The 27,998-nt window shown below is 43.8% G+C and overlaps 1 protein-coding gene across 2 annotated transcripts; it reads left to right on the plus strand.

The window, feature by feature from the left end:
- The first annotated feature begins 757 nt into the window (after window positions 1-757).
- On the plus strand, window positions 758-26,195 carry SMAP2 (small ArfGAP2). Of its 2 annotated transcripts, none has more exons than XM_083173669.1 (10): window positions 758-936; window positions 11,888-12,021; window positions 12,142-12,227; window positions 12,579-12,657; window positions 14,200-14,283; window positions 17,276-17,357; window positions 18,063-18,169; window positions 20,987-21,149; window positions 21,301-21,620; window positions 21,817-26,195. In XM_083173669.1, exons 1-10 carry the CDS (start codon window positions 834-836, stop codon window positions 21,931-21,933), a joined length of 1,275 nt encoding a protein of 424 aa, XP_083029795.1. In that variant the 5' UTR covers window positions 758-833; the 3' UTR covers window positions 21,934-26,195. The 2 variants fall into 2 exon arrangements, with proteins under 2 accessions (XP_083029795.1, XP_083029796.1); XM_083173670.1 differs by having other exon boundaries at window positions 17,279-17,357.
- Window positions 26,196-27,998: the final 1,803 nt, after the last annotated feature.

The following is a 27,998-nucleotide window of genomic DNA, read 5'->3' on the forward strand; positions in this document are numbered from 1 at the left end:
TTTCCAGTGTGCAGTGTACGTAATGCAGAACTTTATTATTATTAGCGTTTATTTATATGGCGCCACAAACGTTCCGCAGAGCCTAACAATACACAAATTAGCAAAAACAGATAAATTACAGTACAATACAATTTAAGATAAGTACATGGTAAATATGGATAGTTGCATCAGGGGACAGGACACTGAAGCAATCATCAGGGTGACAGAGGTTTATATATTCTAAGAAAAGCACATGAGGAGAGAGGGCCCTGCTTGTGAGAGCTTACATTCTAAAGGGGAGGGTTAGACAGACAGGGGTGACACAGAAGGATAAATATGGTAGGCGTTACAGTCATTTGAAAGTCTTTAATCTAATTTTGCAGCATGTGCAATGCAATAGCAAAAAAAAAAAGGTTGGCTGAATGGTGTAATATGCCCTTCCCTATTCGAATTATCTTTATGACTATCATCTTGAAGGCCGTTGCCTAATGCCATGCTTCTTCTTGATTCTTGTAGTTCATAAACCGTAAATCATACATGCCAAAGGATTCTGTCAGAATTGTTGCTAGTACTGGTCTCCCAGTAGCCAGCATCATCACATAATGGCTGATGGCTCTGTTCCAGTTCTCCCAGCAGACGGATCGGGTACCCAAGTTGCTACGTGACGTCAATGTCCATTCATAATTTCTGTCCTGTGGGCGGGGTTTGCACTCTCTCGATTGGCTGCCTTGCGGACAGTGTGCGTGCATGGCGGTGACGCAGGGAGAGGGGAGGGAGGAGAGAGAGAGAGACCCGGAAACAGGAAGTGAGAGGCGCAGTAGCCACGGGGAGCCATCTTACTGTCTCCCGGGAAGATGACCGGGAAGTCGGTGCGGGACGTGGAGCGGTACCAGGCTGTGCTGTCTGAGCTGCTATTGCGGGAGGAAAACAAGTTCTGTGCCGACTGCCAGGCAAAAGGTATCCTAGGGCTATGTGCTATGGCCCCAGCTCACTGTGCGCTCCTTTAGTATTCAGGGCATTGCCTCACCAGTATAGGAGAAGTCCTGCCTGTTCCCGGGAGAGAGGAACGGGTTATGTTTGGGACCCTTATGCAGCATCAGGATGTGTGTAGTTTGGGGGAGCATTGTGTACGGTCTCTAGCCCCCTGTCCTTAGCCCCAGGAGAGAGCTATTGTATGTTCCTATGCTCTGCCCGTGTCCCCATGAGACAGGAACAGTGTGTACATAGAACCTTTTGCAATGATGGGAAGATTGCCTGTGTCGCCAGGAGATGGGAATGTTGTGTACCCAGCAGCTGGATAGTATAGGAAATGTATGTGTTTGTAGGTAGACCCCATGTCCTCAGGAGAGAGGCACTGCAGTAGTATGTGTGCCTAGATTGCTTCACAAGATCTGCAGAAGAGGAAAAATTTACCATATATACTGGAGTATAAGCCTACTTTTACAGAACATTTTTTATGCTGAAAAAGCCCCCCTCGGCTTATACTCGAGTGAGGGTCCCGCTTGAGTCAATAAGTTTTCCCAGTTTTTTTGTTGTAAAATAAGGTGCCTCGGCTTATATTCGGGTCGACTTATACTCGAGAATATACGGTATGTGTTCCCCTAGACCAGGGGTGGCCAACCTTTGGCTCTAGAGCCGCATGCGGCTCTCCCCCTGTTAAAGTGTGGCTCCTGCTGCCCACCGTCTGTCCCCATCACCCGCTGCCGGTTCCCTGAATCCCTTCTCCTTCTGAGGGGAGGAGAGCGCGCATCGCTTATCTCTCCTACCCCTCACTGTGCATCCTTGTGACTGGGTCATCCGCCAATCAGAGCTTGCGGGCTGGCAGCCAATCAGGAGCCGGCCTGTGAGCTTTGATTGGTGGACGGCCCAGTCACAGGGAAGTGAGGGGGGAAGGAGACGCGCGGTGTCCTGTGCTCTCCTCCCCTCTGCGACATGATAGGACTGCAGGGGGACGCCAGACTGTCCTCTCCCCGCCCAGCAGCAACAATGGTGAGTGCTGCTGCTGGGAATTTTGCACTGCATAGCAGATTGTGGCACTGTGGGGGCATAGCAGATTGTGGCACTGTGGGGGCATAGCAGATTGTGGCACTGTGGGGGCATAGCAGATTGTGGCACTGTGGGGGCATAGCAGATTGTGGCACTGTGGGGGCATAGCAGATTGTGGCACTGTGGGGGCATAGCAGATTGTGGCACTGTGGGGGCATAGCAGATTGTGGCACTGTGGGGGCATAGCAGATTGTGGCACTGTGGGGGCATAGCAGATTGTGGCACTGTGGGGGCATAGCAGATTGTGGCACTGTGGGGGCATAGCAGATTGTGGCACCGTGGGGGGCATACCTGGCACCGTGGAAGCATATGTGTATCTGGCACTATTGGGGGCATATGTATACATGGCACTGCACTATTGGAGGCATATGTGTATCACACCCACCCAAGGGGTCTAAATAGACCATGCCCCTTTTTTGGCACGCGCGTCAAAGGCGCGCGCATGTTGTTGGCTCTTTAGCTTGACTACAGATATTTTTCGGCTCTTTACCTCTGACCGGTTGGCCACCCCTGCCTAGACCCTCTACCTATGTCCAGTTCAACTTCAAAACATGGGACCCCCTGGGTTACCATAACTAAACTGCTTTAGAATGTCAATGAACTTGTTAACATTGAGACATTGTATGGGTGAAAACCGGACCAGGACAAAACCCCCGGACCAGACATCAAACTCTGCATTTTGGAGCTTGGGGGGGATGTCCTTTCCGGGGGTGTCCTGTCCGGGGGGGCTGCCTGTCACCAGGTAGAGGAGGAGGGACAGAATAAAGCCTCCCTGTATAGCTATCACAGGGACCACCCCCGGACAAGACAACCCCCGGACCGCACCCTACAAGCTCCGGACTGCAGATTTTGATGTCCTATCCGGAGTGTAGTTCGGGTCTGGTTTTTACATAGTCCCCATTGAGACATGTAGCCCTGTGGGATCACTTTGCTTACCTTGCTTCGTGCATGGTGTCTCGCTCTGTTCCTCTCACCACAGTTTAGTATTAGCAGTAGATGTCCACATACAGATGGAGCTGCTGTCATCGGAGCAGCTTCCGGAGCGCCACTCTACCAGCGACTGTGTCAGGTGTGCGTCAGAGATGCTCGCATGCCCCATTCTTGGACGATGGATGTGTGAACATGTGAGATGCTTGCGCATCCACAGTCTCCAGTGCACCACCCACCAGGAATGTCTAGCTTGCACTCTGACAGGGGGTCCCATGTTCCCAATGTTCTTAGCAAGTCTGGATACACACTATTCTCAGCTTCTAGCTATAGTGAATATGCGGTCACTATATAAGTAATGATTTATACTAATTAATACACCCAATTCCCACCCAAGATGGGAATTGGGTGTATTCAAATTCAGAACTGGTGGCACAGTGTTTGGCGTGTAGGAATAGTTGTACCCAAGCTACATTGGGGATTTAGAATAGCATTTATATTGCTCCAATTCATCAATGATTTTACACAGAGACTGATGTATAATGAATGTGCCGACAGGCCATTCTTTTTTTTGTCAGAAATCAGATGTCAGAAATCAGTTTACTTTAACAAAAATAACTGAACAATATTAGATTGGACAGTAACTTTTTGTCTGCATGGCTACTTGGATGTGTCCAGCTCTGATTACAGGTGCTGACTTTCATTTACTATCTAGCTATACAATGTACACAGATAAACCGACCTAACCTCTTCTATGCAGTTATGGGTGCCGGATGACTGCTGTCAGTCAGTATACCAACATCGGAATCCCGACTGCCGGTGCTCTGACAGGGGCTATTCTCCCATAGAGGGAGAAAAGAACCTGTGGGGAGCGAAGCAAGCCCACAAGAGACTGTCAGGATCCCAATTGTCGGCAGTCATACCACACCTGCAGTTACATGATAAACCCATTGTATAGTATTTCAAGCTCCACACCAAGACAGCGAGCAAACTGTTCTGGTACCTCCTTATATAATCCTCCTTGTCCATACACTCCCTTTGTTGGTTATCTAAATTTTAGAGTGTCTTATTTCTTAGCATTACTTAACATACAGTAATATTACTAAAGGTTAGATTTCACCATCGTTTCAGCAGATATCTCAGGACAACCTTCCTATTAAATGTTCTGCTACTTTTGTAAATAACCCTATTGGTGCCCACACACATGGTGCGTATTGGGCTTGCAATGCACATTCCTGCTCACGTTGCAAAGTACAAAAAGAATGTGCAGCACATACTTTTTGGACTAGATCACATCACATCTAAAGGTGCGTACACACGTACAGATTTTCTGTCTGATCTATCTGGTGGGAACAAAAACCTGGAAATGTATGGGAGCAAATGACAATCAAAAATTTCCACCCAAATGTAGGAAAACAGAAAAAATATATATGCTTTGATAAATTTATTTCACAATGATTTAAACAATTTGTCTGACTGATCACTGTCTGTTTTCAAGCATTTGGGAACAATTTTTTGATTGTCATTTGCTCCCATACATTTCCAGGTTTTTGTACCCACCAGATAGATCAGACAGTAAAATCTGTACGTGTGTACGCACCTTAAGGCATTATTCAGATCTGATTGCAGTACAAATTTGTTCTCAAAATGGTCAAAACCATGTGCACTGCAGGTGGGGCAGATGTAACATGTATAGAGAGAGTTAGATTTGTGTGAATTATTTTGTTTCTGTGGAGGGTAAATACTGGCTGCATTATTTTTACACTGCAATTTAGATTTCAGTTTCAATGCACCCCATCCAAATGTAACTCTCGGCACATGTTACATCTGCCCCACCTGCAGTGCACATGGTTTTGCCCATTTTGAGAATAAATTTGTACTGCAATCAGATCTGAATAAGGGCCCCAAGTTCAAAATGCACTCTGCTTTAGCATATTGCATGCATTTTGAACTAGATGTGATCTAGTCCAAAATGCACGGTGTAGTCCTAATTTATCGATATTTTCACACACCTGGCTTGTGACCAGTGTTTTCACCGTACATTTTAGATAACTAAAAATATAGTGTCATGGTTAAAATGGCCCTTACAGTGTTTCTAGAGTACAGCAATTAAAGAATAGCCCACACTATCCTACTGGGAGCACATATGCTGGGAAATTATACATTCAGTGATTCACTGTGGGAAAAAAAATCTTGATCAGTGTCCTTGATGAATTGTTAATCTAAAGGCAATGTGTCCATTTCAGTTGCTGTTGCAGAGATCTTTTCTATTATCAGGGTTAAAAGCCATTCCCTTGTGTGGTTTTGCAGGAATCCGGTTCTCTGTGTTTACTGTACACATGGCCTGTGTCACTGCAAGCAGCTTGCATTATATTGCCTGGTTTAGAATTCATTAATCTTTGACAACATTCAGGTCTATTGTTGCAAAGAATACAAATATGTTCTTTATCTGTTGATGGAAATCTAAAATTGTATCTGACTTGCGCGTGTATATATAATATAACAATTATTCTCTCTGCCTCCTTCTGGAACTGATCTAGGTTGAAAACTGCATAGTGTCTAGACCTGGGGTAGCCAACCCTAGTCCTCGAGAGCTACCAACAGTGCATGTTTTGCAGGTCTCCTCACAGAATCACAAGTGAGCTAATTAGCTCCATCTGTGTATCTTTTAAAACGTGTCAGTGATTAATAAGTGCAGCTGTGCAGCAGCTAGGTTGTCTGGAAAATGTGAACTGTTGGTAGCTCTCGTAGGGTTGGCTACCACTGGCCTAGAATAATGCATTCTTCTAAACCAGTAAACTGCTGTGTGCTGCCCGGCTTCCTGGCCGTGTGGGGTTTCGCTGCCCGGCAGGAGCCGAAGCGTATGAAATAGCCCTTATAGACCTTTATTCTACTTGTTTCATTTGGGAATTGATAAATTCTTATGCTGGAAGGCATTCCATAAATCCAACACTCTATTTCATCTGTAAACATCCTTGACAAATATTGTTTTTCAGCTTTTGCATATTTGCTAAAAATATTCCAGTATGATATGAAATTGGATACATTATTTTTCAGGTTCAGTGCTCTTTGCATACAGATGAAATACAGGAAGTTGATTTGATTGTGCTGTTGTAGTAAGGATGCATTTTATGCTCATGTTGGTATGTCATAAACATACATCACATACATTTCACATATATCTAGAACAGTTTGAGTTAGTATTTGGTATGTTCAATACGGTTTAGTTGGTGGACAGCTATTGGGAAGAAGCCTTTTATAGTTCTTGTCGTCTTTGCTGGGATGGACCTAAAACGTCTGCCTGACAGAAGGGGTTCAAACAGGTTGTAGCCAGGGTGTAGCTTGTCCGCCAAGATCTTTCCTGCACGCTTATTGACCCTGACTAGGTATAGTTCTTGGACAGTGGGGAGCTCCGCCCCAATGATCTTTTCTGCCATCCTCACCACTCTTTGCAACCTTCATCTGTCATTCTCGTTTGCTCCTCCGAACCAGATTGTGATCGAGGAGCAAAGGACAGACTCTACTATGGCAGTGTAGAAGATGAGCAGCAGCTCCTGCGGGATTATGTTCTTTAAAATATCTCTCTGCTTTATCATCTTCAAACATCACAGAAGCCATCCTCTGTCAGGGTCTAGAGCTACTGTATGCTAGGGCTTTTGCTTTGCACATGTGCAAAGTACAGACCTGGAAGTAAAGTGGTAGCTTCACCCTACCAGGGCCCTGTTCACACCCTATAAGTGCTTGGAGATGATGTCATCTCTAAGCGTTGGCAGAGGTGAAGCCCTTACAACATCCTTGGTCCAGCCTGCGGTGTGAATGGGTTTCAAGCTTCTTAGACATAGCTTGGAACCCTTGTTCAATGACCAGAGCTATGGTCAGAAAGGGGTATTGCTCATTTCAGGACTTGTTATGTTGTCAACTTTAAGATCTGAAAAAGCAGTCCAAATCATAGCGATATGTAATGTTGATTATCATTGGTTTAGCGCAGATTAATAAATAGGCACCTTAAACATCTGAGGTTATGTGTATGTGACTTCTGTTTTCATGATAAATGAGACCTCTATATCTGATCCTCTTTATCCTTCATTGTTATGTCTGACACATCGTTCGGGCTGAGGCTGGTTTCACACACTCCGGCTGCTGCCGGACGGTGAAATCCCGCACGGCCAGGGAGCCGTGCCGCACACATTAGTTGTGAATGGACACTATTGTGTCCATTCACACGGGACGGCCACGGCCCAGCCGCACGGCTGCAGCCGGATCCCGCCACTGGAAGGGACAGCTGCCGGGCTGTGGCCATCCCTTCCATGATAAACTAGTGTGTGCGGCACGGCTCCCTGGCCGTGCGGGATTTCACCGTCCGGCAGGAGCCGGAGTGTGTGAAACAGCCTAATTGTGCTTTTTTGAGTTATGTACTGATTCATATAGTCATAACTTCCTCCTCATTTTGTCACCTGGAAAGTACTGTGCATTCCAGTCGCCAGTTATAGAAAAAATCCATACAGGAGAAAGACTGCTGGCACAGGCATCAATTTACCACAGCTAAGTAACTCCGCACACACCAAGTGTAGGTCACAAAAAATGGCCAAGCAATGGAAGTTGAAGTAAATAATGTACCCTCTATGTAATTAAAGATATTTGCATTTTATTTATTTGTTAAATTGACAAATTTAGAATGTTGCTTCAGTATCGTTAGTGGTACATTACTTATCTATTCATTTCTCCCAGTAACATAAGATCAGAAGAAAACCTAAAGCTATCGTTTTTCAAACAATATTCCTGCCCTTTTCTTGTTAAGATGAGTAGCTTGTTCTGTTTATGAGTAAAGGGCCCTACATACGCAGAGATGTGTACCAGAGATACATAACGGGAGATTCAGCACAAGAGATTTCACTCGTGTGGCTCATTTCAGACAATGAGCCACATACAGAGAGATTTGTGTCAGAGATTCATAATGGGAGATTCAGCACGGGAGATTTCAAATCTGTCATGACTGTCAATGCCATCAGACTGGTGGCATAGTGTTGCTGCCAGATGCTTAGGGCTGGCTGTCTTCAGACACACAGGGCTAAATAATTAACCCCTGAGACAGATATTCACCCCCCAAACATTGGTGGCACAGTGGAAAAAAAATCTATACTTACCTACTCCGGAGTCCAGCATCACGGCCTCTCTGTCCCGCGGCGTCATCAGGAGGGGCGGCGGTCTCCGGCGGTGTGACGTAATTGGCTCGGCGGTGGTCTCCGGCGGTGCCTTCATGTCATACCACCCAGATTAAGAAATAAATTCACGTTTTACAGTGTAGCCTTTAAAATGGCAAGAACTGATTGGCTGTTACAATATCTCTCTCCACTTTACACTCTCCAATTATTAATACATCTCCCCCATATAAAGAAGTACTGGAAGGAGATTGCCTGTGGGGCATATTCCCACTGCAGCCTAGTAACCCATACACAGCAGCAAGTGGGCACACTAGGGACAGGGCTTGGGCAATCTGCAGCACAGTGCCCAGTAAGGCAGAGTCCAGCCAGGCACGGCAGATACAGACACACACGCAGAGCCGGCCATCTCACCTCTTTTTAGTTCGTTCACCGCCCGTTAAACCAGCCCTGGCCCCTGGCTGATTTCACCACACCCCACTAGACTGGAGCAGCAAGGATGCAAATTTGTGGGGACAGTACAAAATGCAAGGCAGGACCGGGTTAGACTGCGAGGGGGGCGGTAGGTAGGCAAAGGCCGCAGGAATTGGGGGTTAGAGTTAGGCACCTTGACAATGGGGTTATGGTTAGGCTAAGGCAATAGAGGGGAAAGCTGTGGGGGGGGGGGGGGGGCTGGGTAAGGTAAGGGGGATAAGGTTAGGGCACTGTTGGGATTCTCTGTATTGGGATGTATCATATGTATTCCATAACAGACATGGATTAAACAGTGTCAAGACCAGGACAGATGGAGCAGAGAAAGGACAGAGGGGACAGTTGAGAGTAGTGACAGGGACAGTACATAGGTGACATGACAGGTATAGAGAGGATAGGGACAGGATAGAGGAATGACAGCAACAGATAGAGGGGACAGGGACATGACATTGAGGAGAGGACAGAGGTGCCAGGACAAGGGGACATGACAGATCAGTGCAGTGGGGGTCAGGAAGGAGGCAATGGTGACAGTATAGAGGGGGCAGGAAGACAGCAGGGAGAGAGTTGGCTCGCTGGCTGTAACAGAGAAACATTTTTATATTTACTCACCGGATCAGTCTCTCAGCAGCGTCAGCACCTCTTCTACGGCCGGGACAAGGATCAGCAGCACTCATGAGGCCTCAGCACATGGCATGATCACCGGGGAAGCCGGGTGAGCCCGGCAGCGGTGCGCATGTAACGGGTGCTGGGTCCGCCTACCATGACATCACCATCATCTCACGGGGGGGGGGGGGAAGCTGGAAGAGCCGACATGACAGCCGCGGATGAGATAGATCTCGGCGGCATGTCAGCACAGCAGGGATGGAGGGGCGGAGAGATCTGGAATGGCTGACACTGACAGCCGCCAATGAGAAAGATCTCAGCGGCATGACCACGCAGGGGGCAGGGGCAGAGCAGAGAGAGGCAGAGAGCTGGAATAGTCTGACTGACAGCAGTGAATGAGAGAGTTCTCAGCGGCATGTCAGCGTTGCCACGGACAGCAAAAGGGCGCCTAGCGGGAACACTATGCGGGCGGCGTTCAGCGGGGCTTCAGTTGCTCAGAACAGCCCTGCTCATCTGCCCGTGGCCACACATGCAGGAGATGAGCAGGAGCTTTCTGAGCGACTGCTCTCAATTGTACAGCCCGTCCGTTCTTAATCTTTGCCAGATTCAGAACGGCGGGTGCGCGCATGTAAATCGCTGTGTGGGCTATATACACAGCGATTTACATGCATTTTCAGGGATTTTCTGAGTGATTTTAGTAAAATCGCTCAGAAAATGCCTGAAAATTGTGCTGTGTGTGGGGCCCATTACCTTTAATTTTGCATTAGCCAAGTAAGCCATATTGCAGTTTTAAGCCTAGCATATGTTCTTATTACATAAATCTAGTTATATAAATTATCGGATGATGTCAATGCTCCCAGAATGTAAAAATACAAGTATCAATCGGTCTTGCCCTATACACCACACTCTAGGTGCAGCAGGGTGCCAATCAGCGAGGAGACCATATACAGATTTGAGGACAACATTTTATATGCAATGTATAGCTATATAGTAGCTGCATCAATACATCACATGTTACATTTTTCACTTCAAACCCTCCTCACTGATTGGCACCCTGTACCTGGAGTTACCACTAGGCCATACGGTTAGGTTTCACTAAAGTTTGTTAGGAACATTATGGTTTGAAACCATCCAAGTAAGATTTCCTTTGTTTGAAGGGACATTCCTAAATGAATACAAGTCATTATTCGGAGTGGCCAGTTGTGCAGCAATAAATTCCATATTGCAGTGGAATCTAAAAAAAAGTAAAATGACATATAGCAGGGCTGGGCAACACCGGCCCTCCAGATGTTAGTGAACTACACATCCCAGGATGCTTTGCATTAGTTTTGCTATGTGACCATGCTGAAACTGATGCAAGGCATGCTGGAATGTGTAGTTCATCAACATCTGGAGGGCCAGTGTTGCCCAGCCCTGACATATAGTAAAGCTGTGCCATACTGAACATCTGGCAGCCTGGACCACAGTACACCGCAGTGCAAGTGTCCGTCAGACATGATTGCTGCTGAGAAGTGGAGTTATTTGTTTTTCCCTCTAGTGTGGATCATGCTTGTGGCCCCTGACCTTTTTCATAGGAAGACCCTAAGAAACTGCAGAGTAAGGGTCTAAAAGCACATCCTTCAGGAATATAGACTCCTGCTGCACAAGCAAAATACAGAATCCTTTGGAAAAGTGATATGAGGCTGCACAAAACTTTGTATTAAATACCTTAGATTCTCTTTCACTGCTCTTCCTCCCTTCTGTTTCCGTTTCTTGTTGCAGCTGTCAGTGCTGTGGTCACAAGATGTCCCACTTCCTGCATGTTACACAATGGTTATTATTCTGGTTCACTCGCAAAGCCAAATTCCTTCTCAAATGGTCAAAACCATGTGCAATGCAGGTGGGGCAGATGTAACTTGTGCAGAGAGAATTCGATTTGAGTGGGGTGTTACTTGAATGTGATATCTATATTGCAGTGTAAAAATAATGGTCAGTATTTTCCCTGCACATAAAATAACTCACCCAAATCTAACTCTCTGCACGTTACATCTGCCCCCTTGCAGTGCACATGGTTATGTCCATTTGAGAAGGAATTTTCCTTTGCGAGTGAACCAGAATAAGGGCCAATGTACACACATTTCAAATAGGTCAGCAAAGTGAGATATTTCAAGAAATAATATAGGGGTTACTCAGACCTGATCACTGGGCGGCTAATTTGCAGAGCTGCCCAAGTGGAGTTAAATCTCACCCGTGCACATCTGCGAATTCCTTAGCATGGTCTGTGAAAATTAGCTGAATCAGCAATTACAAATTATGTTTCCATGTGTGCAGCCAGTGCGTATCCCAGGACTTTCTTGGCGAATGTGATAGAAGCAGTCAGATAAAAGCCAGGGCTGACATCGCATGCCTTCCCCGTCAAATGCCTGAGCACGGCTGCATTTTCCTGATATGGCCAGTTCCCATCCACAAACGCTGGCTTTCTTTCAATCAACTTGCGTATGGCTAGCGATCAAAAAAGTAGCAGGCCTTGCACATGCGTAATACAGGTAGTACGCATGCGCAGTCTATAGATAATCACCCGGCCTACGAATTTGTAGCTTTGTGATCAGGTCTGAATAACCCCCAGTGGCTTTTTTGTGTGATGCAGCTATTGTGATATAGTTTATGTTCTGTATACAGCATAGCCTGCTTTATCTCTAACTTAACTGTCTGTCTCTTGGCAGGGCCAAGATGGGCCTCTTGGAATATCGGAGTATTTGTTTGCATCCGCTGTGCCGGTGTCCACAGGAATCTTGGAGTCCACATATCCCGGGTCAAGTCTGTAAATCTGGATCAGTGGACGCAGGAACAAATACAAGTGAGAAGAAATGGAAATGCCACTGCTCAGTAACTTAATCAGTTATGAGAAACACAAATGCTGATTCCATGAACGTTCTTTAAGTTAATAATTCATTGTTTTTCTTTTCTCCCCCTCCAGTGCATGGAAGAGATGGGAAACGGGAAAGCAAAACGACTGTATGAAGCTTTTTTGCCAGAAAGCTTTATCCGACCACAGACAGACCAGTATCCTTTTGAATGAGTGCTATATACCTCCCTGTGAAAAGGGTTAATATGCTAAATATAAGCTTTCATTTGAAAGAGGAACACAGTTGGAAAAGGTTCATATACTTAATCACCTTTTATAATAGTAAAGCTGTGGCTTAGCCAATCATCTTCCAGCTGTGAGCTCTGTGATGGAGGGCTTGGCTAATCATGAGTGCTGAATCATCAGCCAAATCATGCGGATTCCTGGTATTGGTGCCCTGAGTTTCTGCTACTTAAGTGCAGTGCATAAAGTTTTGTTTCTTTCTGAGGGCCATCAGTAAGGTTGTAGAAAGTGCTGCCTGCCTTGCTTCCTTAACATAACTTTTGCAGAGCGGTAGAAACATTTATTAGAGAGAAATATGAAAAGAAGAAATACATGGATCGCAGTGTGGACCTTGCTGCATATAGAGTGAGTAAGAGACATGTTTAATCTGGGGATGGAGACTACCGAGTGTCAGTAATTGTGATTATGCACCGGGGACTTGAAAGGGTCCCTTATACTGGGAGGTATATAATTGAGAGGCCTAGATCAACCAACATGATGTTTGGGAGCCATAATTGCCTTCAGTGTAAAGGACACGCGGCAATCCAAACGATCTATCTTACGTTGTCTAGTCATTAAATATGTCCGGTTAGGTGTACAAACTAATACAATTTGAACAAAATTGTTAGGGATCTCTTTAGATCTGCCTGCACTTTAGGCAGAATTGAAGTTGCGATGAAAAAGCGCAATGTTTCAATATGGCTAAAAATGACAAATCATCCAATATATCTAGTGTGTACCCAGCTTTAAGGTGTGTACACACACACACATCGATTTACTTTCGATTCGATTTCCCCTGTTAAACCCCCTTTCGATTTGGTCTTTGCTTTCCATTTAATTTCACATTCGATCTGCACTTTTGCATTCGATATCGATTTGCATTCAAGGCACATGGTACACATTCAAATTACTGGATCAAATTTGATATTTCCTTGTCTGCACAGTCTATTTTTCTGTTCAATATAGAGGAAATGGGAGCGATGAACCAAACACTGCAAATAGTTTTTTCTTTAAAGTAGTGCAACAGTCTGGTAGCATATTGTAGTTGTTCAAGTATCCACTGGGTTAACATGAAGTAGAAAAAACTGCCTTGTATGAAATTGTTCCCTACACATAGTGGTCTGTGTCACTGTTTAGCTTATCATTCTGCTAGGAGCCAGTGGAGATGGTTCTGTTAGCATTGTGTAGCTCCTGGGTCAAGTACCCAGGTGTATTTTATTGCTCACCCTGTAAGTGGCTTGGAGCAAGTCATGGCTTATTGCGTGCAGTAACCATATTAAGCCTGGCATTTATCCCAGGAGACCAGTTTGCTGCAACTAAGACCCAAAGATTAGTCACTGTAAAGTATTTCTCAGGTTAAGTACAGGACACAGTGCAGTGAATTGAATAGCTCTCTGCACTTAACCCTGCAGTTAAATCCACAAAATGCTAATCAAATCATCCCCAGTAACTTTTTTACTGAACTTCTGCTTGAGTAATATTCCTTAAAGCCCCTATACACTATGCTCATTTAGACCCAACTTCATGAAGTGTAGGTACCTAGTTAGTTGGTAGGTTGCATTCTTATGATTTACAAAATTCACAAAATGTCTCCCTACATTTAAGTGTAAATGATATATCTACTTTTAAATGGTTAAAATAGCATTGTATATGACTATGTGCATTCTGCACAGTTTGGCAAGTGTTTACAATTTTTCCCTTATTTGTATAATGAAGAAAGTATATTATCACTACAGTATATAACCATAATGTCTGATAATCTGTCAATCTCCGAATTATGTCATATAAGGGTATTGCTTCAGACTTCCCTTTACAATATGCCCCACACTGCACAAACATCAGAGAGCAGAAAGCAATGTACTAATGACATGACTTGGGTGCTTAGAGTTGGTATGTCTTTTAAAACAGAAAGAGCGAGAACACAAATGGAAGAAGTCTGAGTCTGCTCCTGACATGAAGTCTGAGCCTGTTGTCTTTGAGAAGGTTAAACTGGTGAGTATTCTGCTTAAAAGTATGTATATATATGTGTATATATATATCAGTCTATTACCCATACTAACATTAAGAGTGGTCCAGGGAGGAGTAGAACCAGATTCAAATTGTTTTATGATGATATAATCCTATGTATAAACTTTATGAAAGTGTTCCCCAAATTTTCCCTACTCCCACATCCTTTCCAGTGAACAGTGGAACAACTTACCCCTTATTTTCCACCTGAGCTTGGCTTTACTTACATGTACTGCTGTTTTCAGTACATTTGCATAATACAAATTGTCTCCTTAGCCACAGATGACCAGCGTTTGGGATGTTCGGTGTTAATATTAACACTATCATCCCTAAGGAGGGAATCTTGATACAGGTCAAGTAAGTTTGCTTACCCTCCCCATTAACCCTTCCCACTATTGCCTTAAATGAAGTCCCCATCTAGTACCTAAATCTAAGTCTCCCGGCCTAACCTGCCTGTATGCATCCTGTTTGGCGAACGTGTAAAAAATATTTCAAATGAACCTGAATGTGTCACAGTTGCTTTCTAGGATAGCAGTGTTCAGCTTTTATGTTCTTTTTGAGCTGCTTCTGCACCCACGGGGTAGTCCTCTTTTTCACCAAGTTGACAGTGGCCACGTGAGCTCATTTTCCGCCACCTACCCAGGAAGCCGGAGTCTTCATGAGCATTTGCCAGCTCCTTCTCAGCCGTCAGGCTGCCTGCATCCTGCCTCATGATGTAATATATAGTTGCTAAAGGGGGCAGGGTGTTAACAAGGTGAGCCATGATTGGCTCGCCACAGCCATCTTGAAATTCAAAAATGGTGCTCTAGGCACCATTTCTGATATAGGCAATGCCACCTATCAAGACCGTTCTTCTTGTGATAACTGAGGGATTGCGGAGCTACCACCTGCATCACAGTCCCTTGATTCGGCACTTCCAGGTAACAAAACTAATTGATGCACACCACTACCATAGCCACCACTATAGTTAAATCCCCAGCCATCGCTGCTGCTATATGCACTCTGGCCGCCCCCATTTCCCTTGTTGCTCTAGTCCCCTGCCTGCTGAAAAGTCCACTATAGTTTGGCCTGCCTCCTTGCTAGGGGACATGGTCGTTAGGTTGACGCAATTAAGGTTGACCGGGTCCTAAGGTCAACATGTGTTGTCTAATCCTGCTGCTGGGGGATGGTGCTGAATGCCAAATGATGCGCCATCCCATTTTGAGGCACAGGTATCCGTGCTTATGTCTATCAGACGACTCGTCGTATGGTGGCGGCCTTGGAGGCATTTCCATATGCCCAATTTCACTCCAGCTGGACCTGTTAGCACAGTGGTCGGGGTCCCACCTTTTTCTTCACCACAAAGTGTCTTCGGTCTTGAAGACAAGACTATATCTCCTTCGCTGGCTGGTATCATCGCACCTGCTCATGGGAAAGTGATTCAGAGTGTGGGACTGGACCCTTCTCACTACTGATGCAAACCTTAATGGGTGGGGGACTTGCAGATCTCAGTTCTAGGGTCTTTAAACTCAACACGAGACAACACAATCTATAAATATCCTGGAACTGCAGGCCATGTTCTGCAACTGGCGCATCCTCTACTAGAGGGTCGCGCTGTCAGATTTCAGTTGGACAATACCCCCGCAGTGGGATATATAAATGGACAGGGTAGCACCAAGAGCTGTGAAGCAATAGGGAAAGTCAGATGGTTCCTGATTTGGGCATAGACACATGCCAGCACTCTCTGCAATATTCATTTCGGGGGTTGACAATTGGAATGCAGACTTAAGGCCCCCATACACTATGCGATTTTTGGACGATTTTATCCGATTTCGGCACTTTGGGACGATAACAGGGTGAAATCGGCCCAAAATCGCAGGTCTGTGACATCTGATCAAATGTGCGGTCCCGTGCGCATCGGATCAGGGAGGTCGGACAGTCAGCACATAAGATCACGTCCGACCTCCCTGTATGCATATGCCTGCCCGCCTGACAGGCATATGCTTGCAGACTGACCGGGGGAGCAGTGGGATCAGCAGCGCTCATCAGGGGGATGCCGGAGCGGGCAGTGGGTCCTGACGCTTTAACTGGCTGGAGGCGCCGGCGAGTGCTGACCTGGCTGGGCGGTGTGATCAGCAGCGCTGCAGGACGGGCAGTGCAGTGGCCGACTGGCAGGTATTAGATTTTTAAAATATCTGTCAAATGACTGGCCGTTCTTTGATTGGCTGAGAGCTCTCAGCCAATCAGAAAATGGCCAGCCATTTGACAGGTATTTAAAAAATCTAATACCAGCCACTGCACTGCGTGCCCCCGCTGCTGATATCTGTGATCACACCGGCCGGCCAGGTCAGCACTTGCCGGTGCCGCCAGCTAGTTAAAGCGTCAGGACCCGCTGCCCGCTCCAGCGTCCCCCTGATGAGTATCACCGCCCGCCCCCTACTCCTCACTGCACGCTGCAGCTCCCCGTTTTTTTCTACCTTTGTTCTATTTATACCTGTTTTGTGTTAGGTTTATGTGTCTCTTGCTCCTTCTCTCTTAAATTTCCAGCACTCCTCAGCACGGTTTAGTACGACTGAGTTTGAATGGGGGAGGGAAGGAGCTGACACACAACTCAAATTATTTACCGTGCCACCTCCCATTTATTACCGTTTTATACCCACTGTAAAGACTAAATTTCAGAGTGCACTGTGGATTCAGAGTAATGGATTTACTGAGGAGTACCAAAATCCTGTTATCGTTCAGCGATATCACTGGGTCCCAGCTCCATACAAGTGACCTCCATGTACAGCAGGTGGGGGTAATGGAAGGCCGGAAATAAGCGATTTCGCTCAATATATTGCCCTGTGTGTATCTACCTTATGTAATATCTGATTGCTGCCTTCCTGCTCCATTATTTTCTTCTTCCTGTTGTGAATTCATATTTCCCATTACATTGTGAATGCAAGTACTTTATAATGTGGATATGTGTGCTAACTTACCTTTTTTTTTTATTATTTAGCAGCATAAGAAAGATGAACCTGTGCCTCCTAAGAACGCTCCCAAAAAGACAGTGGAGCCAGTCATGGACCTCCTGGGCCTCGGTAAGATTACTTTTTTTTTTGTGTGTGTGGTGGATTAATATTATTATTAAAAAATATATATATATATATATATATATATATATATATATATATATATATATATATATATATATATATATATATATATATTTTTTTTTTTATCGCTGTATGTCACTTTTGTTTTCATTGGGGAATATACCAGTGGTAGACTTTGTCATCAAGATGGAGGAAATATAATGGCAATCCCCATAGCATATACATAAATCTCTATATGCATTATAGAGTTGTCCACATCTATTTAGTGTTACCTATGAGCTTTGTTATCTTAAAGGCTGGTTTCTTTAACCCAGACACTTTATTTAATTACAGGGTTTCCTGACCTCTTATTATAATAACTGTTATTCTGGGGCAGTAGAGTTCTAAGATGTAGAAAAGCCACACATTTCGTATCCTTTTATCTAATGACTACATAAATCTCCTCTAAGGAACAGTATAATAAGCAGTCATTAGGTCTCTAGTTCCGGGCAGTGGGTGCCTTTCTCTTTATGCGCACTGCTGGGTATATTAGTTACGGAGTCATTATAAAAAAAAAAATTTGCATGACACAATGAAAAAAAAAACAACACATGGTGTCATTGTCACTTGACTGGAACGAAGCGCCTGTACTTGAAACATCTTGCTTGCATATGAAATTCCAGTCATTAATAATTTTTCTAATTTTTGTAGACACACCAGTGACTACTTCTGTTCCCAATGGGAAGTCCAACACCAGCTTAGAGAAGGAATTCGACCTGTTTGGCTCCACATCTTTGTCTGGATCCAAATCCAGCCAGGTAAATCACACATGTAGTATCTGTGTAGTATTCTTCTGTTAAATGTACTGTTCTTATTTTCAATAATGGCAATAAGCCAATATATAGTATTCTCACTAGTTCCCCAGAGGACAATGGATGAATATAGTCTTGCCCCTTTTTTAAAGAAGATTAGCTAGGGCATGTGCAGATTGTTATTCGTGTCCTCTGTAGCAGCATGTAGTAGTTTGTTTGTTTATTTATAAGGCGCCACAAAGTGTCCGCAGCGCCGTACATAGCAAACATAAAAACAAATTACAAGGTAACGTACAGGATGCATTGATAAAATACAGCATAAATAGGCGTATAGCTGGTAGAACTAAAATCAGCATCAATTCTGAAGTGGGTGTCGAAATTGTCGAGGAGACTGAAAATGAAGTAGAGGAAGGGAAGAACAGGGCAGGGGCACAGGTGAGGTAAAGAGGTAGGCTTAAGAAGGAGGACCCTACTTTATTAATTATAGTAATGTTACCGTGTCTGTGCCCCTATTATTGGAGCTGGGCACTGTATGAACCCCCCCCCCCTCATTACAACAGTAGCTAAGATGTTCCTACATGTTGTTGCTACTGCATCCTGATTTGCCTGGGTACAAATGCAAAGCATGAAGAGCTATACTGGCACAATCTATGCTGCTATAGTACATATATTTCATAGTAAACATTTGCAATGGCGCAAATGGCTGCCTAGTTATAGGCAGGTAGAAATCACCCACCAGTACAGAATTAGAAAGTGGGAAACCAGCTTGGGTGCAAATATGAAAATGTAGGCTGATTATTTAATATACAACTGGAAGAACAAAGTGGTGAAATAGTCCTGAATTCAGTTCTGGTGCTTATAGAATAAATGTGCCTTGGCTTGGGAAAAGTTAGTTGGTTTATATGCCAGAACTTGATTGGTATTTATGGAGGTAGCTTCCACTCTACCCAATATTCTATATTAGTCAGGCAAGTGACATGTAGACTCCCACTTCTTGTAGTGCATATTCCTTGATGGGAGCTCATTTCTTAGCTCCTACCCGTAGAGTGGCTTCTGGTCGTCCGCTTATAAAAGATTGTCAGGAAGTAGAAATAGTTCAAGAAGTCAATCAGCTGCAGCAACTAGCTAGAAGCGCTTACTGTCTTCCCTGGCTTTATACTGGAAGAGGCGTGAGCAGCTGGGTGCCGGAGGACTCACCGGCGGTCAGGATTTCGACAATCATTACCCCAATGTCAGAATCCCGACTGCTAAAAGCCCGACACACGGGCAGCAGGTGTTCTTCCTCGTGGGGGTCCATGACCCCCATAGAGAGAGAATAAAATAGGTGGCGAGCATAGCTAGCCACTGTGCCCGCAGCGTGGTGAGCGTAGAGAGCCTGCACTGTCTGAGTCCGGGCAGTTGGGATTCTGATGTCAGGCTAATGACTGTCGGAATCCCGACTGTTGGTGTGTTTTATACCACACCCTGAGCAGATAACATTAGACTATGCATGTGAGCTTGTACTGCTGAAAAAAAAGAGCACTGACGGTAGCGATAGGAACCGATGAATTAAGGTAAATAATGAGAAATAATAATAATCTTATTGTAAATTAATAATAATGTAAGCCAGTCAAATAAATTATAAGTAATATAACATTTGTTATTTCATCAATAAAATATACATAAAATATATAGAACATCACATTTAATGATTGTACAAAAATGTACCGGCCGATACAAAGACAGGGGAGAAAAAAAATTTGAAAAATAAAAATTTTGAAAAATTTATAATAAAAAAAGCTTAAAATGCCCCAACCCCCCCCCCCCCCCCCCCCCCCCCCAAAAAAAAAACGATCGTGGGGGGTATTTTGTCCTCCCCTGGTTAAAGACCAACTGACAGTCCACTGTAATTCAGTCACTCAATACATAGTGAGACAGTGAATCCATTAGGGGGTATTACTGAAGTAATGGCTGTGACAGCTGGTATATTCCAAAGTACCTTGGTGTTATTAGCCTTCGGTCCTGGTTCACAAATCAGGCTCCCGTGTTCCGGCCGGCATTGGATGGATGGAACCAGTGTAGAACGTTTGCCTGCCTGCATCTGTACTGCTAAAAACCCAGAATAGGTTTGTAGTCACACTGGTAACTTGCCATGTCTACTGGCAGAAGTCCTGCAAATATGGGATTCTGCAAAAGGGGCCTTTTTGTTTTGTGGCAATAAAGCGCTTTGTTTTCCAGAGGAGGACTTTTGGTGTGAAAAATCCTCTTTACAGAATGAAGTGGCTAAAACAAATGCATAGGGGACAATTCAGTCACTTTCACCACAGCTATTAGTGCGTTAATATCTGTGAATATCTGCAGCTGCACGTATCTCTCAGCCCCCGGAGGTGGCCAGCTGAGATGTGCCAAATGTTGGCTGCACTCAAACAGCGCATTCATGCCCTTTTAGTTTAGTCGTATTCGTTTATTTTATGTGGGTAAATATTTGTCTAATTGGTCATAATTAAAGGGTGCACAGGACAATTAAATTACAATAATGGGTGGCCATTAATTGTCGCATCTTTAAAAAATTGAGTCCCCTATTAGAAAGGATTGCTCTGAATAATCAATATTGATCCCATACATACTGGGATGCTTGTTGGTTCAATAAAAATTTGAATGCTTTACCCTCCATGACCAAACAGTAGAAAAATAATAACCGTAAACTTTGCCAGCCTTTTGTGAATATATGGTAATGCCGGGAGAGCTATCTGCAGTACACACACTGCTTTCAGAATTGTTAAGATTTACTCAACAAAGTTTCTGAGGCCTATAGCTGAGCGTTCTGGTTCTCCTGTCCCCCAGGCTGTGAGCACAATGTCAATGACTGGTTCTGGATCTGTCCCAGAGAATCTCAACCTATTCCCAGAGTCTGGTGGGAAATCAGAAGAAGGCACAAAGAAGCAACTTTCCAAGGACTCCATCCTTTCTCTGTATGGGCCTCAGACCCCTCAGATTCCAGCTCAAGGTAAGACTATGAGGGGATTGATGGGTATTTCTGCATAACTACCTCTGCATCGTAAAGCAACTTAGGCAGGAGCAATGGTTCTAATATCACATAGAAAAACATTCATATTTTTTTTCTCGCTCTCTAAGCTTAATTTCTTCTTTTATTGCAGGAGCCCTCTTCATGGCACCAGCACAAATGGCCTACCCTAATGCTTATACTGGCTTTCAAGCAGCCGTTCCCACTCCTGCTAATGTTATGGGTGGTATGATGGCATCCCCAATGGGGATCATAACCCAGCCAACCCACACAGGAATGGTAGCTCCCATGGCTGTTCCAGCTGGGTATGTAGGTGGAATGCAGGCAGCAGTCATGGGAGTCCCAAATGGAATGATGGCACAGCATGCAGGCTATGTAACTGGCATGGGTGCATTGGCACAACCAGTGTATGGGATGCAGCCGGGACAGCAACTGCAGTGGAATGTTGCTCAGGTAAAATATATGGGAAGCAACCATTGCGATACATGAATAGTTCTCACTTCTAATGACTTTATTTTAGTCTTTAAATTGCATTTTACCTTTTTATTTAATTGATTAAGTTATTGGGGATGGGGCAGTTAATGTGTTTTATGTGTGAGAGAGCGTTTTAGATACCACTACACAATAAATGATTTTTGTCCCCCCCCAGGTTTCACAACAGATGGCAGGGATGACCTTTTATGGTGTGGGGGGCATGGCAGGATATGGACAGCCTACTTCAAACCAGGCCCCTAACCAGAGCCTCAGCTCGCCGATGTGGAAATGAAATAGGCATTCGCTGCTCGCTCTGAACTTACTCCACTCCTTTCTCCAGATCAGCTGGTCCCTCACTGGTGGTATACAAACATCATATTCATTTACTGAAGTCCTTCTAAAAGAGCTATCACTAATATTCCTATCTGCCTCAATCTTGTCTGACAAATGCAACAAATTGTCCTTGATGATGCATTTGCAAGTACCCTGAAATATAAGGTAAAGCTGAATGCTTCTGAAAATTTTTACAAGCATTTCCCGAAGTCGGACCATGCATTATGTAGTACTGTCTGAAAATCCATAGAAAGGGTCCGATGCATTCCTATATCAATAAGCTGGTGAATGTGCACCAGTGATGCTGATACCAGCTCAATGCAAATTTGTGCCGTGTTAGAGACTTTTATTCCATTTTTGCACCAGCAAGCTTTGTAGATCTGCAGGCAACTCTAATTGTCCTCTGTCCCTGTAATACAACTGGAAGTGGATGTTCCCCACCTCTGTTCTCCTCCTGGAACGATATCTAGAAATGCAGGGCTGCATGAATATTTGTCACGTCAAACCACATATTGGTGCGGAAACTTTCAGTTTTATGTTAAATGCCTTTATTTAGGTTGTTTGATATACTTTTTGTCGAGCTTTGTATGAAAGTGGAGTAATACCTCACCACATTTTAATTCAGTGTGAAATTGGTCAGACACATTTTAGTAAAATTAATTACAGGTTTCGTGTTCAGTGTTTTGTGTTTCCTCCGTTCAAATGATTCCTTATTCTATAACATCAGGTCTAGTATAATGGCAATTACACCATATGACCCATACACACTGGGAGAATTTGAGCTGAAAGCCGCTCCGTTTACTCGTCTGAGCTGCCTTCAGCTTGAAAGCCGCCCCGTGTGTACGGGGCAGTGATGAGCGGTGATGTGCGCTCCTGCATCATCGCCGTCCACTGCCACTCATTTGCTGGTATTACCAGCAGATGAGTGACGGGGTGGACAGCTTTCCATAGCGTCCTGCTATGGAAAGTCAACCACCCTGGGAAAATCACTAAAGTGGTCAAAAAACGCTGAGTGTGTATGTACTGGGTGATTTTGAGCTCAGCGGGTTTTTTTTTTTTTTTTTCGTCATCCTTATCCATGCACGCTGGGCAAAATTGCCCAGTGTGTATGGACATTAAGAATAACACACCAATCCATTTTGGCATAAATTACATTATATCAAACTTTTTTTTTTTTTTTTTCTTTGAGAATTTTTTATTTTTTTTAAAACATGGTGTTATTTTTAGAGTTAGTTAAAGCCATACCAGCTTAGACTAATTTATATGCAATCCAGTGTTTGTTTAATGTATTATAAAGGGCATTTTCTGCTTACTCCACTTTCATAAATATCCCCATATTTTTACATTCAGATTTGAATTCTTCTGCTGCTGAATGCTGGGGAAGGAATGATATGTCCTTGTTTTAGCGGGTAACATTTAACTCCGTGATGTATTGTACAGTGTACTTTTAAGAGAGATCTAACTTGTGGCAGGGAATGGTTTAGGCTAATGGATTTGTATAATATAGAATAAATAGTATATACTTCTAAAAAAAAAAAAAAAAATTTGTTGGTGCATGGGCCATATCAGATTTGATTAAATTTGATATAAAAATATTGGTGGGAAGCTGTCATGCAAATGATATCCATTCACCTGTTAAGGTTCTCATACATTATATGGGTGATGCCTTATTTCATTTGTTTAAATAATGTTTTTCATCAGTAGGACTGTAATGTGCTGATGTGATTTGGTGTTGTACATACCCCTTTATGTGGTGAGCTTTGCCATTTACCCAAAGTAGTAGAAGCCATATCATGGCACTCCAATAGAACTTTTACATATCCTATTTAAAAACAGGGTGGTTCACTATGGTCCTTTTTTTAGTGAATATAAAACACTTGCCCCGACACATGTTTTAGTCTATAATGTGATGGATGGTTGTGTGCAGATACAATGCGTGTTTGGACCACAGAGCTGGCACTCAGACTTATCTGGATCTTGGACAAGCATTCTGTATACAAAACAGTCGTCTTTAGATTCCCTTCTCGAATGCATTGAAAAATGGGGTGAGATTAAATAGGATAAAAGATTCAGTGAGAGATTTGGTAAGAAATCTCCAGTTTTTTAAAGCGGCAATCATTTACACTGCAAAACAGTTTGATTTTGCCATGTAAATGATGGCCGCTTTAAAAAAAAAAACTGGTGATTTCTTACCAAATCTCTCACTTTCTGAATCTCTCATCCTATTAAATGTCACCCCTGATCTTTTATATACTAGATAGAAACATAGCTACAAAATATCCAGTTTGCATGTGATCATGCACCAGCCTCTTATCCATTGAACAGAAATGTTTGCAGTGCTATGTACTAATAATAAACTGTTTTGCAAATACATGCTTGGAACACTCAGATATATATGGATTTTAGTGATGCATTGTATTCCCATATTACTTAATAGTTTTTCATGCATAATTACTAATCTGCGTGCATGATAAATACCCAGTTTGTTCTTAAGTTAGTAATCCACATTATCTGCATTTTTGTGTTCTGGTCTCTCCTAGCAGTAATCTGAAGCTAAGGGTTGACGCAGTGTAAAAGCACAGAGCTTTCCTAGGACTGACAGTGGCATTTTCACATTCTGATGTAGTGCTGGTAGAATCTGCATTTTATTCCATGCTTTTAAATGGTCCAATGTCACATTGACTAGAGGCCGGTTATCCTGTTCATTCCATGCAAATCACTGCACTCATCAAGTCAAGATACTAGTGGGTAAAAGTGCACGTGACATGGCACAACAGATTGAGGAGCAAGATCTGAACATCGGAGCTCAACTATACCCTTGCTGGCTTGCTTTGTCACCATGCTTCTCTTGCTACCTTGTTACTAAAGGCAATAAATCAGGCATGGCCACATTATGGCCATCCAGCTGTTGTGAAACTGCAAGACCCATCATGCCTTGCCACATTTTTGCTATTAATGAATGTTAAAACTATGGCAAGGCATGCTGGGATGTGTAATTTCATAACAGTGCCTCCGTTTGGCCATGCCTGCAATAGATGGTGCTGTGGCTAGTAACAGTGCTAATCCACCAATTTCGCTCCTCCCTCTGACATCTTGGGCCAGATGCACTAAGCTTCAAAAAGTGATAAAGTGGAGAGTGATAAACAACCAACCAATCAGCTCCTGCCTGACCTTTGTCAAACAGTCTGTAACATGGCAGGTAAGAGCTGATTGGCTGGCTGTTTATCACTTTCCATTTGATCACTTTTGAAGCTTAGTGCGTTGGTTGGCTGTCAGATGTCCTGTAGCCTACTAGGATCTTAGCAACTACCTGCACTTTAATGGCTGCATTTACACTTGTCAGCAAGACTGCTTTGGGTGAAAGTGTGTGTGTGTGTGACCTCGATTTCAATAGATTTCACTTTTAAGGAATATTTTTCATCGTGATACAGGAAAGAACCACACAACAAACCTGATCCTGTTATGTCTTGGTAAGCAGCATTTCTTGTGAGACATTTTTTACCTGATCAGTGTCCCTGGCACCCAGGTGCCTCTGTCACTACTTTGTATCCTCATTCCCCAACCATATATTATTATTGCACACTGAAATACAAGGCTGTTTTTTTTTTTTATTATTATGATTTAGTTTCTTTAAATAAACAGACTAGAAGAATTGCAGATGGAGAACACGCCTTGTTATTGGCATGACAGTTTCCCGGAAAAGCAGGTTTTTAGCATGCTGGACATCTAGGTGATTAATGTTCTTGTAGTATTTGTATTGTTAGCTAATCAGCTGAACCAAATTCCTTCAAACAAAAAGGACTTCATGTACCGTATGTGCTGGGAAATAAATACATATTCTGAATGTGAAATATTTGCACTTTCTGTAGCTTTAACATATGTTTTGTGTGTATGGTTTTTTTTTTTTTTTTTTTGTTTAAGTTGGCTAACCTGTGTTGTGTTTTGGTATTTTATTTTTGGGGGGAAATTTTTATTTAACCTTTTAATATTAACAGGAGCATCTAAGTTATAAACACATTTAATGCAGATAATCTTACAAATATATATATATATATAATTTTTTTTTTTTTTATGTCTACTTTTTTTCTAACAAATTATTGTGAAAAGATGGTTTCTTGTGTATTTGATTTTTGTTCACTTAAAATGTGAAAATCATTTACAGAGGCAGCTACACACCTGTGTATATGTACATTCCGAAATAAAGAAGGTCATTAAACATTGCCAGAATTGTGTTTGTGTTTTGTGGGGTTTTATTTGTCTTGTGTGGAGGTTGGGGCACATCTCTGATAAACAATTTAATTAACTGTGAAGCAGGAGTGGATAAGAAGCAGACCTCCAGCTGCGGTTGAACTACACATCCCAGTATGCCCAGCCAGTTTTGGCATCACAATTTTAGCATGTCCTGGTAGCAAAACTGTGACAGGGCATGCTAGGATGTGTAGTCCCACTGCAGCTGGAGATATGGTCATTGCGCACCCCTGCTTTGGGGTGGGCAATGAGCTGTATTTGTGCAAACTTTACTAATAATGCTACTTGTAACAGTTAAATTATAGGTACTTGTGTAGTTTCACGGCGGTAGTTACCATAGCGTCCCTGTCAGAATCAGCGTAGTGTTCCCGCGGCCAGCATAGTCAACGTCTCTGTCGGTATCAGCCTAGTGTTCCCACCTGTTTGTGGCTAGCCAGAGCTTACGTAGTTAGCGTAGTCAGTCAGGCGTCCCAGTCAGTATCAGCGTCGTGTTCCCGCTCATTCGCGGCCAGCCGGAGTTTACGTAGTTGGCATACTCAGTCACCACTTATTACATTGTGTGTGAACCATTGACCATTTTAACCTGCCTGTCATGACAGGTGTGAATGTGTTCCTGAAACACCCCGGCTATCCACGCCACCCCGAAGCATAGCGAGCCCCGCGAGGGGACGTGATACGCGTCCTCCCAACCTCTTCATACCCTCACTATCCACGTCGGCATGGAGTGGATTTTATAAAGTGTGGCGAGGGGATGTGGAATACACGTCAAGTAATCCACTAGCCACGCTTCAGGCTCGGTGGCTCGCTGCGCCTGCCACACTTTATAAAATCAAATCCACGCCGATGTGGGTAGTGGGGGTATGAAAAGGTTGGGAGGACACGGGGCTGGTGTGGATAGTGGGGGTTTAAAATGGAGGCATTTACCAGTATGTAAAATGAAGCGCTCGCAAATGCGTCCTTTATTGTACATGAGCCTAACTTGCAGATGAAGCCCCTTTCCGCCAGCTCTCGCATGTTGCCCTCTCCTCCGGCGTCCGCCAGCGTAAGGGATCTGGCGTTTACCAACGTGTGAGAGGCGCTCACTAGGCTTGCCGGGGAGGGCTGCAGCTCCCGGGGACAGTATGGTGACTAGCTGCCTGACGGGGACACTACGCTGATTATGCAGGGCTGCCATGGAGTCATTACACTGACTACGCTAGGCAGTCGTTGGACTATGCTGACAACATAGCTTAGCCTACGCTGAAAAGGTAGCGTAGCCTGCCGCCATGAAACTACACAAGTACCAAATTATATTTTATTTGTAGTTTCCAATGCCTTTAAAAATAATAATGCATAACCACACACATGCATACCCCAGGGGCGGTGGTGAATACCAGTGTTTACACACGCCGGTTCTTTTATTAGGTACACTTGCTCATTAGTACATAATTCTAATGGGCCAATCATGTCGGCAGTAAGGTTATGCATAAAAGCAAGCAGACAATGGTCACATTCCGTTTCTGATTAAACAAACACCAGAATGGTTAGTGTGGGCATCTCTAAAACTGATTATCGCCTGTGTTTTATTTGCATACACACTGTGCGCGATGCAATAGATACCTGAAGTGGATTTCCATAAATGGACAAGTTTTGGTGGTGCCCATAGAATTTAATTAGAGTTTAGCAATTTATTTCTAGATTTATATTCTAAAAAAAGATAGACTGACATAATTTTACATTAACTGCATCTGTCAGGTTGGATCATTATGACCCAGGCAGTTTTCACTTGTCTGTATT

The sequence above is a fragment of the Crinia signifera genome, chromosome 2, assembly GCF_055691185.1.
Source record: "Crinia signifera chromosome 2, ASM5569118v1, whole genome shotgun sequence".
NCBI classification, from domain to species: domain Eukaryota; kingdom Metazoa; phylum Chordata; class Amphibia; order Anura; family Myobatrachidae; genus Crinia; species Crinia signifera.